Genomic DNA, 14,685 nt, shown 5'->3' with positions numbered 1-14,685 from the left:
CCATATTATCTGAAGAAAAAAATCTGTAGTAAATACTACAGTAATGTCCCACAAACACTATTGTCCACAAAAACACTACACTTTAACTATAGCAAATCCTACAGTATTACATTTGCATATATACTTCCCATTCCCCTTCCCTTTATCACAATTTGTGCCACCCATAAGTGAGAAACCTACATGCCAAGTGTAGACTTTAATGTGTTCCAGACAGTACATAGAAAAGAGCAGAAGCGCTGAACTATCCATTCAGACCCCAGTCCTACTTACCTACAGGTAATGGAACATTTGCTCTATTAGTATTACTCCAGTAGGTTTCCTGAAGGAGTAAGAGTCCATGTTTGTCAGATAATAAAACAAAAACACTATAGTAAATATATTTTTTTTACTACAGTATCGATACCATAGTCAACTGTAAATACTACAGTATAATAATACAGTATACACTAAAGTATTCACTGAGGAGGAAGAGTTTTTTTGGGGGGGCAGAATTTGGTCCACAAACACGACGCTGAATACTACAGTAAAGTCCACAAAAACAACAGTGAATACTATAGTATTTACACTTTAGTATACTACAGTGTTTTCTCTTGAGGAAAGACAACCAGGGAAATTGCAGATGATTCTTTCCTGCGCTCAGCAGTTGCTGGGACTAGCCACATCCCTAACCCCTTCCCTCTTGGTTTACTGGTTGCATCCCAAATGGCACTCTATTCCCTCTATAGTACACTAGTTTTGACCAGGGCTCTGGCAAAAAGTTGTGCACTTTGTAAGGAACAAGGTGCCATTTGGGATGCAAACACGGAGTTGCTTTTAGAGCCAAGTTAGCAACAGCATGATTGATGATCCAGTATCCACCACCAATGGCTCTCTTCTCCTAGATGTTTGTGATAAAACATCTGCTCTGACGTTGTCAGTCTAAATTAACATTTGATATGCAGAAGACTCAAGAGATGGTAATTCCGCATTAAGTTTGGATAGTGTGGTTCCTTGATTAGGACAATCTTTTCTCTCCTGTCCTTTTGTCCCTTGCAATCATATCAACCTCTCTCTCCTCTCTTTCTCTCTTGCCGCCTCTAACTCTAGTCGTCTCCTTTTACAATGTCCATCTTTCACACTGTTTCTGCCCTCATCTCATTTACCTGTCTCTCTTTTAACTGCTTGGTTTCTTCCTCCCCTCTTCCTTCTCTCTCTCTTCCGTGCTGTCTCCTTAGTTGCTTCTCTATCCCTCGCTCTCCACCGCCTCTCTTTTTCTTGCCATCTCCCTTATTGCTTCTCTGTCCCTCTCTCCTCTTCCCCCTTTCTTTCTTTCTTTCTTTCTTTCTTTCTTTCTTTCTTTCTTTCTTTCTTCTCTTTCTTTCTTTCTTTCTTTCTTTCTTTCTTCTTTCCTTCTTTCTTTCCTTTCCTTCTTTACTTCCTTCCTCCTTTCCTTCTTTACTTCCTTCCTTCTTTCCTCCTTCCTTTCCCTTCCTTCCTTCCTTCCTTCCCTTCCTTCCTTCCTTCCTTCCTTCCTTCCTTCCTTCCTTCCTTCCTTCCTTCCTTCCTTCCTTCCTTCCTTCCTTCCTTCCTTCCTTCCTTCCTTCCTTCCTTCCTTCTTTCTTTCTTTCCCTCTCTCTGGTACGGGGCAGATGGACTTCTCTCCAGGAGGCCCAGAGGTCTCAGTAATCCGGTGGCCGTGGCAGGCTGGGGCGACGGCTCCTTTCACCGGTGGTCTAGGATGACACACTAAAGGTCAAGGCTGCCATCCTAAGATGCCCTCCCTTCCTGTCTGGCTACGCTACTATTATAACCATGAGCCAGCCATGTTACAGTGCTGTGGGAAATACAATAGGCACAGACACAGAGGCACTATAAAGTTCCATGCTAACAAGGGTTTATAAGGCCTTATAAGCATTAATAAACCCTTAATAATCCATTAACAAGGCATTTATAAGTGTTAAAAAGTTACCAGTATTGTCACAGATAAAGACAGTGAAAGGCACAGTAGAAGGCATGGTTACATGCCAACAACAGTTTGTGTTATAAGGCACGAGTAAGCCCGTAACAAGACATTAATACCTGTAAGAAGTTCCCTGTCATGTATAAATTACTTTTCAGGTTTAGACATTGAGAAGGATATAATAAAACATAAATATGTTAAAAACAATTAGGATTTTTCTTTATTGTCAACATTTTAGTCCTTGCTATAAAGTATGCCATTTTTTTCAAGATCCCTGTGACCATATGAAAAAGGACACTATGTCGAAACACATCAACTCACTTCAAAGTACTCAACACTGCATTTATTTTCAATACGCGATTGGAATACAACAGTTAAGTGCACAACTAGCTACATCCTAAACATTCATAAATCATTGACACCCATGGACATCGCAAAATAAGATGTTTTAAAATACAATTCCACTACTTCACTGAAGGGGGTTAGTATGGAGTCATATGACGTTAGTGCTGCTAATTTGTGCTGTTAAAATGGCGCCTTGAGTATAAGACTTGACACAAGCCTGAAAAGATTTGCTCTCTACCCTTTCAACCACCATGCTTGTCATACATTGGTCCTCCAGATGAGGGAAGTGAGGACGACATCAATTAGTAGATAACAGATGCTGTGTGACCTCAGTGGTCATTTTGAGATTATATGTGGTGACTCAAGTACTCACGACTTGGAAGTTGAAACAGTGATTGACGTTAACTGCTATTTGCTCTTGCAGTGATTCCAGAGACAAAAGACTTGCCCTTTCAGTAAGTGGTCATTCATTTAGAGTTTTGGTGTGTGTGTGTGTTTTTTTGTGTAAGTGTTTGTGGTGTGTAAGAATTTCCAACAATCAATTACTAATTTTAAGTAAAAAAGATATGGCCACACCTACTCATTCATGGGTTTTTCTTTATTTTTCTATTTTCTACATTGTAGAATACTAGTGAAGACATCAAAACTATGAAATAACACATATGGAATCATGTAGTAACCAAAAAAGAGTTAAACAAATCAAAATATATTTTATATTTGATATTTTACATTCTTTGCCTTGACAGCTTTGCACATCCTTGGCATTCTCTCAACCAGCTTCACCTGGAATGCTTTTCCATTAGTCTTGAAAGCGTTCCTGCATATGCTGAGCACTTGTTGGCTGCTTTTCCTTCACCCTGCGGTCTAACTCGTCCCAAACCATCTCAATTGTGTTGAGGTGGGGTTATTATGGAGGCCAGGTCATCTGATGCAGCAATCCATCACTCTCCTTCTTGGTCAAATAGCTCTACACACCCTGGAGGTGTGTTGGGTCATTGTCCTGTTGAAAAACAAATGATAGTCCCACTAAGCACAAACCAGATGGGATATCGCTGCAGAATGTTGTGGTAGCCATGCTGCTTAAATGTGCCTTGAATTCGAAATAAATAACTGACAGTGTCACCAGAAAAGCATCCCCACACGATCACACCTCCTCCATGCTTCATGGTGGGAACCACACATGCGGAGATCGTCCGTTCAACTACTTTGTGTTTCACAAAAACAGGGCGGTTGGAACCAAAAATCTCAAATTTGGACTCATCAGACCAAGCAAGTCTCTTATTGGTGTCCTTTAGTAGTGGTTTTTTTTTGTAGCAATTCGACCATGAAGGCCTGATTCACGCAGTCTCATCTGAACAGTTGATGTTGAGATGTGTTTGTTACTTAAACTCTGAAGCATTTTATTTGGGCTGCATTTTCTGAGGCTGGTAACTCTGGGTCTTCCTTTCCTGTGGCGGTCCTCATGAGAATCAGTTTCCTCATAGTGCTTGATGGTTTTTAAGACTGCATTTGAAGAAACTTTCAAAGTAATTGACATTTTCCGTATTGACTGACCTTCATGTCTTAAAGTAATGATGGACTGTCGTTTTGCTTTGCTTAGTTGTGCTGTTCTTGCCATAATATGGAATTGGTTTTTTACCAAATAGGGCTATCTTCCAAACTTTTGACTGGTACTGTATATATACAGTGCCTTCGGATGTCACGTCCTGACCATAGAAGCTTTTATTTTCTATGGTAGAGTAGGTCAGGGCGTGACAGGGTTGTGTCTAGTTTAGATTTTCTACTTTGTCATGTTCTTGTTTCTGTATTTCTATGTTGTTTTTTGGGGGGATGATCTCCAATTTGAGGCAGGTGGCAGGTGGTCATCGTCTCTAATTGGAGATCATACTTAAGTAGTTGTTTTCCCACCTGGGTTTGTGGGAGATTGTATTTGAGTAAGTGTATGTTGCACCTCTTCGTCACAGTTTGTTGTTTTGTTTGAGTGTATTTGTATGTCGGGCATAGTTTCACAGTTTAAATAAAATGTGGAACGATACACACGCTGCGCTTTGGTCCCATTCTTCAGACAGCCGTGACATCGAAGTATTCAGACCCCTTGACTTGTTCCACATTTTGTTATGTTACAGCTTTTTTTCTCAAATAAAAAATCCTCAGCAATCTACACACAATACCCCATAATGACAAAGCGAAAACAGGTTTTTAGATATGTTTGCAAATGTATTCAAATAAAACAGATACTTTTTACATAAGTATTCAAACCCTCTGCTATGAGCCTAGATATTGAGCTCAGGTGCATCCTTTTTCCATTGATTATCCTTGATGTTTCTACAACTTGATTGGACATGATTTGGAAAGGCAGACACCTGTCTCTGAGTTCCCACAGTTGACAGTGCATGTCAGAGCACAGATCTGGGGAACGGTACCAGAAATTCTGCAGCATTGAAGGTCCCCAAGAACACATTGGCCGCCATCATTCTTAAATGGAAGAAGTTGCTTTGCTTTGTCATTATGGGGTATTGTGTGTAGATTGTACAAAGTACTATGCTTTCAAGAAAAAATAATCATGAAATATTGGTTTAATTTCAATGGAAATAGAATTAGCTGAGCCCTGTAGTTAAAGACGAAGCTTGCATTTTATATGGCTCCACGACAAAATTCTGTCAAAGAGGAACAGTCGTGAACAGTGACTACATACCTGAACAAGTCCGATCTCTCTTGGATCCGTATGTAGTGGCTGCTGTTTGCAGGTTAAATGGACTCATTTGTGTCTGAATTGGAGCGGTTCCCTTGGTCCGGTTCCAGCCCCTGCATACACTAAACCACATGTACTGCAGAGAGAGACACTGTGTCTTTGTGAAGAGAATTCATTGTGTGTGAGGATGTTTGTTAGGGCTTGTGGCCACGTAGGCTGCCAGTCAAATGGTACAGGGTAGAAAAGAGTCCCTATTGTCATCTGTAATAACCCGTGATAGGAACGATATGGAGTCTGTAGACATTCAGAGCAATTCACATGACAGTGAAATATTAGGGATAGGAGTATGGATTAACATGAGGTTACATCACAATTGATGGGCCTTTAGCGACTGGGCCACAAATATCTTAAACATCTGTCTACACCTCTCAACATCTTCAGTTTTGATATAAAGCACAGTGCACATTCAACTGAATTTTCCACCAGTACACTATGAAATACGTTATTAAGTCAAGAGTTTGTAAAGTGTTTGAAACCTCTAGGCTGCACAATGAATTGCCCTACTGGGACGATACATATATTGGTTGATATATCGATTGATTCTCATCAATCTCCTGGCTTTTTAATCATTTTGACTTCATCATAAAGTGTCTTAGTATCTCGCTACATGAAATGTGATCATGTGGAGAATATATGTAATACTCTGCTATATAATATGTAATATCTAAAAAATATTCTGTTATATAGTACTCGGCACCTGTAAGGTCTATTGGATGTACATATGGATGTACACTATTTGGATACATTTTAGGTATTGAAAATCCTCTTCCCCATAGCGGAGGCAGATGGTCACTCAGGTTCAATTGCATTATAATAGATGGAGAGAGCCAAGAGCCTGCAGCTATGTGTTCAGCAGAAGCCAAGTCAGACACTAGTCAGACACTATGTCTGACTTCTTATATAACTCAATTGTTGGAGGAGGAGATGCCTGAAGTGCCCTCTTATCCCTGTCACTGATCCCAAATCCAACTCATTGTTCAATGGAAAGGTATTAATAACTCTTTATTTGGACCATCCACCATAAAAACATTTTTTTGACACTTAGCATGATGTAACACGTCATAAGCGTTCCTAGTCAAGACTTGACAACTGACTTCAAACAGTCATGACAATGCCACTGATCACTAAGTCTAGCAAGGTTTTTAGCTGATGATGTTGCCATGGAAGCCACATGCAATATTGTACAATATTAGAAAATATAGACATAAGCTGCTCATGATAACTATTATATCACGCTTATTACAGTATAATTGCAGTTTTATGACAGGAGTTTCAAGTCCATTGGTACTACAGAAGGTTGGTCATCAACTTGACACCTTGGCAGATGTTTATTAATATTTGTCATCTGAATCAGTGTTTCACCAATATGAATGAAGGGTTGAATGTGTGCATGAGGCTTTGCATCATCTGTTGCTGAGAATTCCATTAGTTAGCTGCAATAATCTTCAGAGGGACTTTAAGGGGCTATTTGATAGGAGTGCATGTAGGAGTAAGATATATTTTAATTTCCACTCGCTCTTGGCGTCTGAGCGACGGGAGTTCTTTTTGCATACTCAATGAAGGGACAGTGATGTTTTGAGAGGGAAGTAACTAGCACATATGAAGTGAGTGAAGGCTAGATGTGTAAGGTGAATCTTGCTGAAAAAATCTGTCTGCATACTGATAGGTAGAAGTAGCCAGATGCGGATCAGGGGCCGTATATCAAGGGTCTCAGAGTAAGAGTGCTGATTTTAAGATCAGTTTTGCCTTTCAGATCTCAATAAATAACATTACAGGGACTGGGGGGACCTGATCCTAGATCAACAGTCAACACTAAACAATCTTTGTGTTTGCTGGCAGTAGCATTGTGAAAAATCTTAAGCATTGCTGCAGCAGATTTTTAGAAATCCGTTCCTCTGTTGGTTCATAAATTAACAGTTGAAAGCAGTACATTTTTCATGACTTGTATTGTAATTGCCGAAATACATGTACATACATCCTACTTGGTACATCAATGTTGAGTACCAGAGTGCAGTGCATCAGTATATCACCACAAGCTTTTCCAAAGTCTAAATTAATTCCTCTCTTTTTGATCTTTCAGAGACTAAAATGGGAGGCAAGCTCAGCAAAAAGAAGAAGGGATACAATGTAAACGATGAGAAGGCCAAGGACAAGGATGCCAAACCAGAGGGCGCAACAGCCGAGGAGAGCGAACCTCAGAACGACAAAAAGGACGAGGCCCCTGCTCCCGCAGAGACCACCGAGGTAGCTAACGACACAAAGGATGTGCCCGCAGCCGATACCACAACGACCAAGGAGGAAGAAAAGGGCGCCTCCCCTCCCGCCAAGGAGCCGGAAAAACCTGCAGCAGAGACCAAAGCAGAGGTGCCTAAGGCTGCGGAAGTCACCGACCCTGCCCCCAAAGCCAAGGAGAAATCAGCCGCCCCTGCGAAAGAGCCACCCCCCTCCACTAAGGAAGCCGCCCAAGCTCCAGAGGTCAAGGCCCAGGCGCCTGCACCACCCGCAGCCCAGGCTGAAAGCAAAGACGAGGCCGATGCTAAAAAGACTGAGGCCCCCGCAGCACCAGCGGCTAAAGCCGAGGCGGCCCCTGTTGCCGCTGCCCCCCAGGCCAAGCCCACAGAAGCAGCAGCGGCAGCCCCGGCCAAGGAGGCCCCGGCCGCTAGTTCAACAGCAGCACCACTGGCTGCCACTGAGCCCGCTGCACTGGTCAAGGAGGCCAATGCCACAGAGGCCCCAGTTCCAAGCAAGGATCAAACCGTAGAAGTTCAAGATTAATGGACACCTCTTTTGAAAATAAATTACATTAAACATCAAAAATGAAGTAAAATAGAGAAAAAATGTAATAAAATAGCCCACCCATATTAATATTATAATAATAATAATGATTTGTTGGAGGAGGAGGATTGTGACAACAACCTTGAGAAGGATGATGCTGCTGCTGCCGATGATTATTATTGTTATGGTTATTCTATTTTTTCTGCTGTAGTATTTGAACTTTAATAAAAGTATGTCAGCCATATGCCCCTCCATTCCACAGCATCCTTCCTCCATCCATTTCTGGGATTCAGCATTCTCCGCCTTCATCTCCCTCATAGTCCTCTCAGAGACCTCTGTAGTCTGGGACCATACACGTACATATTTCCCCTAAACAGTGTGCTGCCGATGTCTGAAAACTAAGTGGAAAAAAGGGGTTTGAATCTATTTACCAGATGGACATGCACTCTGTCCCATCCTCAACTCACCTCCTCCCCCATTCCCCAAACTCGCTCATCTCCAGAGTACCGTGTTCTCTGCTACCGTACCTGGCACGTCTGTTTTGGCGCCAAGTGAGTTCCCTTTGCTGTCCCCATAGTCGGCAGCTTATTTGGTATTTTTGGGTTGTTCGTGCTGTATATGGTCACTCAGTTTCTTGCCGCCTGTTTTGCCACAGGTTCATGCCACCTCGTTCAGACGCTGTCAGAGTTGAGAGGAGATACTTTGGAAATTCTGAGACTTTCCTAGAGGTACAATATGTCGACGCATTCTTAGGCATATGAAAATGTCCTAAGAATATTATTTTTTTTAACAATATTCTTATACCTTCTTAGTTTTTCTAAGAAAAACATTAGTTGTAGATGATCAGGACAGTTTTTGAAGCATTTCTTTAAATGTTCCTAGAAATCCTGAAAAGCTTTGTAGATTGTTCTCAGACGTTCCAGCTCTGAATTCGCAGACATCGGGAATTCTCATTTCCTTTGGGCCACTCTGACTGCAGCATAGTCTCTCTCTTCCTTACCCCCCCCCACCACTATCTTATTTCAATTTAAAAATAAGACATATCTACTGTGTTTTAATCAATGTAACTCAATGGCTCTCAGCCTATATCACAAAGGTGCAATACATTTACACTCTAAAAAGGGATTGTGCCCAGCTGACAACAGTAGTAGTGTTGTCTGGGGATGGGGGGTTCTAAATGAATGATACTGCATGAGGCATCTACAGCCTACTCAAGCTGCCATGGTCCCTGTAACCATGGCTACCATGTGACATGTTCGAGTAGTAAGATGGAAGAAACCCGCACAAGGAAGGGAGTCTCTAATCTTGTCATCTCCACCCACCATGCATTTTTCATCTTTCTGCTCATATATGTTACATATATGTACGTATACAGTACCAGTCAAAGGTTTGGACACCTACTCATTCAAGGGTTTTTCTTTATTTTTACTATTTTCTACATTGTAGAATAATAAGGAAGACATCAAAACTATGAAATAACACATATAGAATCATGTAGTAACCAAAGAAAGTGTTAAACAAACCTAAATGTATTTTATATTTGAGATTCTTCAAATAGCCACCCTGCCTTCATGACAGCTTTGCACACTCTTGGCATTCTCTCAACCAGCTTCACTTGGAATGCTTTTCCAACAGTCTTAAAGGAGTTCCCACATTGTTGGCTGCTTTTCCTTCACTCTGTAGTCCAACTCATCCCAAACCATCTCAATTGGGTTGAGGTCGGGTGATTGTGGAGGCCAAGTCATCTGATGCAGCACTCCATCACTCTCCTTCATGGTCAAATAGCTGTTACACAGCCTGGAGGTGTGTTGTGTCATTGTCTTGTTGAAAAGCAAATTATAGTCCCACTAAGCGCAAACGAATGCTGTGGTAGCCATGCTGGTTAAGTGTGCCTTGAATTCTAAATAAATCACTGACGGTGTCACCAGCAAAGCACCCCAACACCACCTCCATGCTTCACAGTGGGAACCACACATGCGGAGCTCATCAGTTCACCTACTCTGCGTCTCACAAAGACACGGCGGTTGGAACCAAAAATCTCACATTTGGATTCATCAGACCAAAGGACAGATTTCCACCGGTCTAATGTCCATTGCTCGTGTTTCTTGGCCCAAGCAAGTTTCTTCTTATTGGTGTCCTTTAGTAGTGGTTTCTTTGCAGCAATTCAACCATGAAGGCCTGATTCACACAGTCTCATCTGAACAGTTGATGTTGAGATGTCTGTTACTTGAACTCTGAAGCATTTGGGCTGCAATTTCTGAGACTGGTCACTCTAATGAACTTATCCTCTGCAGCAGACGTAACTATGGGTCTTCCTTTCCTGTGGCGGTCCTCATGAGAGCCAGTTTCATCATAGCGCTTGATGGTTTTTGCAATTGCACTTGAAAAAACTTTCAAAGTTATTACATTTTCCAGATTGATTGATCTTCATGTCTTAAAGTAATGATGGACTGTCGTTTCTCTTTGCTTATTTGAGCTATTCTTGCCATAATATGGACTCGGTCTTTTACCAAATAGGGCTATCTTCTGTATACCACTGTCACAACACAACTGATTGGCTCAAACACATTAAGAAGGAAAGAAATGCCACAAATTAACTTTTAACAAGGCACACCTGTTAATTGAAATGCATTCCAGGTGACTACCTCATGAAGCTGGTTGAGAGAATGCCAAGAGTGTGCAAAGCTGTCATCAAGGCAAAGGGTGACTACTTTGAGAATCTCAAATATATAATATATTTTGATTTGTTTAACACTTTTTTGCTTACTACATGATTCCATATGTGTTATTTCATAGTTGTGATATCGTAACTATAGTTCTACAATGTAGAAAATAGTACAAATAAAGAGACCCTTGAATAAGTAGGTGTTCCCAAACTTTTGACTGGGGCTTTATATGTAGATTTATTCACTTCATTCATTCATTCATTCATTCATTCATTGAGTACAGTACCTTTTCGGTCAGTTTCTCCGAGTTGACACACAACATTTATTTTTGCCCAACAATGTAGAAACGTAGCAGAAACATTGCGAGAATGTTGTGTGTCACTTGGGGGATTGTCTCTTCCTCTCTTGACAAAGTAATTGCATGTCCGTGGTTGGGTAAACCTGTGTAGTCCTGTCTTTCGGTGAAGTGGAAAATAGCTTTTTTGAAGTTTGCATTCATGGCAATTACAGTTGATATTTCATTCCATGTCTTACCGCTATCTTCACACCACCTCTAATTCAAACAAAGTAAAATAAAAATGTAAGCATTCAAATGATATGTACTTGTATAAATGGTGCAGCAGTAATAAAATTTAAGAATTTGATTGAAACTTCAGGCCTCTAGCAAGACCATATTTTTTTTCCAGCTTTGTCACACGACTCAAAATACTATCGGGCCTGCCTTCACCTTTTGAACTGTCTCTGTCTGATCAGTATTTGGCGTTGGGCTTGGAAAGAGAGAGCTTGACACTTGCATTCAAGCTTTTAGTTCTGCTCAGGCTAAGTAAGCCATGAAACAACTTTTTGACCGCAGACCTACTGTATTTGTTGTGTATAATTCCTGGGCAGTAGATATGACGGACGTCACTGTTTGCTTAACAGCTTTGCTTCCTTCCCTATCTGGATACACTGTCCTTTAGTGTTAAGCGATTAGTGCTTTTTGAGGTCGTTTCGGTTATTAAAAAATAAGCATGGTTTTTGATTTCAGTTTAGATAATTTGTTTAAAGAAATTCATGTAAATGTTAATGGAAATTCCAAAGCCAAAAAGAGTGAAGATTTAATTTGCAAAAACATTAACTTTCTCTTGTATATGTCCACATTGGTAGACAATCAACAGAAAAATAGGAAATGACTATGAAGTAATAAAATATTTCAGTTGTGTTTATTGCTTTTATTTGAAGACTATCTTTAATTCCATAAAGTCACCATCTCATCTCTGCTCAGGCATTAGCAGCCAGCCAGTCAGACAACCATCTCTGTGCTCCCCATACTGTACAGTCTTTGAGCTAGTAGCTTCCTAAGTATGCTGCAGAGATAATTTTACTAGTTCTTCAAAGTACATAAGGCGTACTTACAAGACTGCTTATTACGAACTACTAAAACTATCAATTGGGTAGAGCTACCTCACGAACTGTCTCTATCCCTCTCGTCGTTGTTACTTTCCTCTCTCCTGACCAGTGTTGCCAACTCCTCAGTAAGGAAAGTAGCTATTGGCTGTTCTGAAAGTCGTTAGAATGCGCTAAATGACGTCATCGCCTAATTTGCATAATTGGCCATGTGCATGTAATTGTGAATGACGCTGTAGGAGAGAGGAATAACGTTGTAGGAGAGACAAAAAGTGAGTAAAAAACACCCTAAATATGTTTAGAACTATAAATTAACTTTCTTCTGATTCTTGTTTTTTTAAAGGCACAATTCTAACCCTACTCCTTTATTTTTAACCTTATGGTCCACTTAGGAGCCTACAACAAGTCACATTAAAACATGAACATTTTTAACCATTTTTTTAACCATTTTTTTTATATACAATCTACATTAATCTAAATGGACCAAAAAGAGACAATAGAAAAAACTGTCAATGGCAATATGAGAGAATTATGGTAACTAGTCTCGGCCCTAATTCAGGTTAATTTTTTTTATTTTTATGTAAACCAGGGCGGGATCAGCCAGGACGGCTGCACGATTCATTTGCAGTCTGGACGCGAAGGGGTGAAAATGTCCTGCTCTGACTGCAGCTGCGTGAGGACTGGGCCGCCTGTGAGTGGTTTGGGACGGGGGTGGGGCCCACGGTAGCACCCGCTGCTCGTTGAGAATAGTAAGAACGATACCTGCTTTCACGTCAGAGTCTCCAAGTCTCCAATAACACCAGAAAAAGTTGCTAGATTTGTCGCTAGTCGCTTTTTGAAAATGTGTCGCTAGAGGGGTCTGAATACTAAATATAGCGACAAAGTCACTAAGTTGGCAACACTGCTCGTGACGTCTGTGTGTACGCTATCCTTCACTGTCTGAGACGGGAACAACAGGCGCAATGGATTATGGTCATTGTAGTTAATTACCATGTTTCTGCACTGAACTAGGTTGAATATTTGAATAATGAAAACTACAACTCCCTTTGGCCCAGCGTCCCAAATAGTTCTTGGCTTAATTTCTCTCATGAATGATATGATTTTTATATTGAGAAACGCATGTTAAGCTCACAAAAAAACGAACTAAATGGAATTTAGGTAATTGAACCGACATCGGTCAATAATTCAATAATAATCAACATTTTGGTAAATTGCTCAGCACTACTGTCCTTACAAAGGCTCTAACCAGGGACCCACTGTTTTGCAAACATAACTGCCCGTGTTAGCCATAAACGCCCCCGATAAGTTAGTGGTTCCTCCTTTAATAAAAGTTGCGTCATGCTGCAGCACACCTTGCGGGCTGCCACAGAATTCTATGGCACGTTATTTAATTGTCTGTCATTGTTACCATTAACGCTAGTTAGTGCTAGTTTGACCACCAGAGGTCATCTTTGAGAAGCATTTGATAGCCTTCAGTAGTGGCTGTACTAGAGAATTGAAAACCTTTTTTTATAAGAACATAGTATATGGGATTGATTTTAAGAAATGTTGCTTAATTAATTTGATTAATATTATGGTGTTTCTATTCCAAAAAAAATGAAAAACAAAACCCTCAGGGTTTCCGTTAGGATGGATCGTAAAATATGGCACTGTACAACGTTACGGTTGGGAGTAGGCTACAGTACTAAGAGCAGTACTAATTTCAATATACTTTTTAAATAAATAAGACCTACACCACTTTTAACAGAACTTTATTTAACACTAGTGAGACTCATGTCGTCTACAGTATATCGCAAATTTTTCTTTTTTCAATGACGTGACTCTCGGACAAAAATTACATTTAGAGGATTGGAGGATTGTAAATGCATGTCTAAGGGGCATTTCTTGTTAGGGCAAAACTGATCTGTGAGAATATCTAAGGGGCTTTTATATAATTCTAAATGTTTTATTATTATCGCTATTTTGGAGATGATTTAGTTTTCATTTAACCTAGAGAAAAGGGTGAGACATTCTCACTAATTTGTAAATAAATCCAGTTTGTTATTTGGAATTATTTATTTCTGTTTTTAGAGGGAGAGTAACCAAAAGCCGCTTCATGGGTCTCCCGGTGGTGGCCGGCACGGGTATCGAACCAGCATCTGTAGCAACGCATTTTGCACTGCGATGCAGTGGCTTAGACCACTGCGCCAATCGGGAGGCCCCATCCACAAAGTTTTTAATGCTGATCAATTGCCTTGCACAAAGTTTCAGCCAATATATAACGATATTCTGGACATTATTTCGTTTTCAAAAAAATGAAAGTGAGCGATTTGTAATTTGAATAAAGGCCAAAATAATATTTATAAAGGCCAAATGTGAATTTCTCTTTCTAGAGGGAGAGAAACCATTAGCCCACGTTGCCTATTTTTTGGACAAGAACATCCCAGCCAGCCAAACACTCACAGCTTGTGAAAAACAGGGTTAATAATAAGACTTTTTCCCTGTTCCACATGTTAAAGGTTCCAATTGATTCATTTTTTTAATCAATTAGTATATTTGAGTTTAACCATAATATTTGTTGTTATTTGTTTTGTCTTTTCTGGTGGATTAAACTGAAATTGCAACCAATCATGGCCAGTTGTGATACAGCCAACCTAACTAAGAAATACATTTGATGATATTCTCCCCCTACCACCCTTCTAGGCAAGTCTATTGCCCTGTTAATAACCTCTTACATCTAGACGTTCCGCTAGCGGAACACCTGCTCCAATATCCAATGATAGGCGTGGCGCGAATTACAAATTCCTCAAAAATACAAAAACTTCAATTTTTCAAACATATGA

The 14,685-nt window shown here is 40.4% G+C and overlaps 1 protein-coding gene across 1 annotated transcript in view; it reads left to right on the top strand.

Annotated features, from left to right (window-relative positions):
• The window catches only part of basp1 (brain abundant, membrane attached signal protein 1), an 85,528-nt gene extending 74,396 nt beyond the window's left edge, over positions 1–11,132 (top strand). Inside the window, exon 2 of the mRNA XM_014139107.3 lies at positions 7,117–11,132. Coding sequence (XP_013994582.1) covers positions 7,125–7,811 — 687 coding nt within the window. The 5' untranslated portion in view covers positions 7,117–7,124 and the 3' untranslated portion in view covers positions 7,812–11,132. The remainder of the gene's footprint in view (positions 1–7,116) is intronic.
• Positions 11,133–14,685: the final 3,553 nt, after the last annotated feature.

Source organism: Salmo salar, chromosome 14, assembly GCF_965601325.2.
Source record: "Salmo salar chromosome 14, fSalSal1, whole genome shotgun sequence".
Taxonomy (NCBI): domain Eukaryota; kingdom Metazoa; phylum Chordata; class Actinopteri; order Salmoniformes; family Salmonidae; genus Salmo; species Salmo salar.
This window is presented reverse-complemented; position numbering and strand designations above follow the sequence as displayed.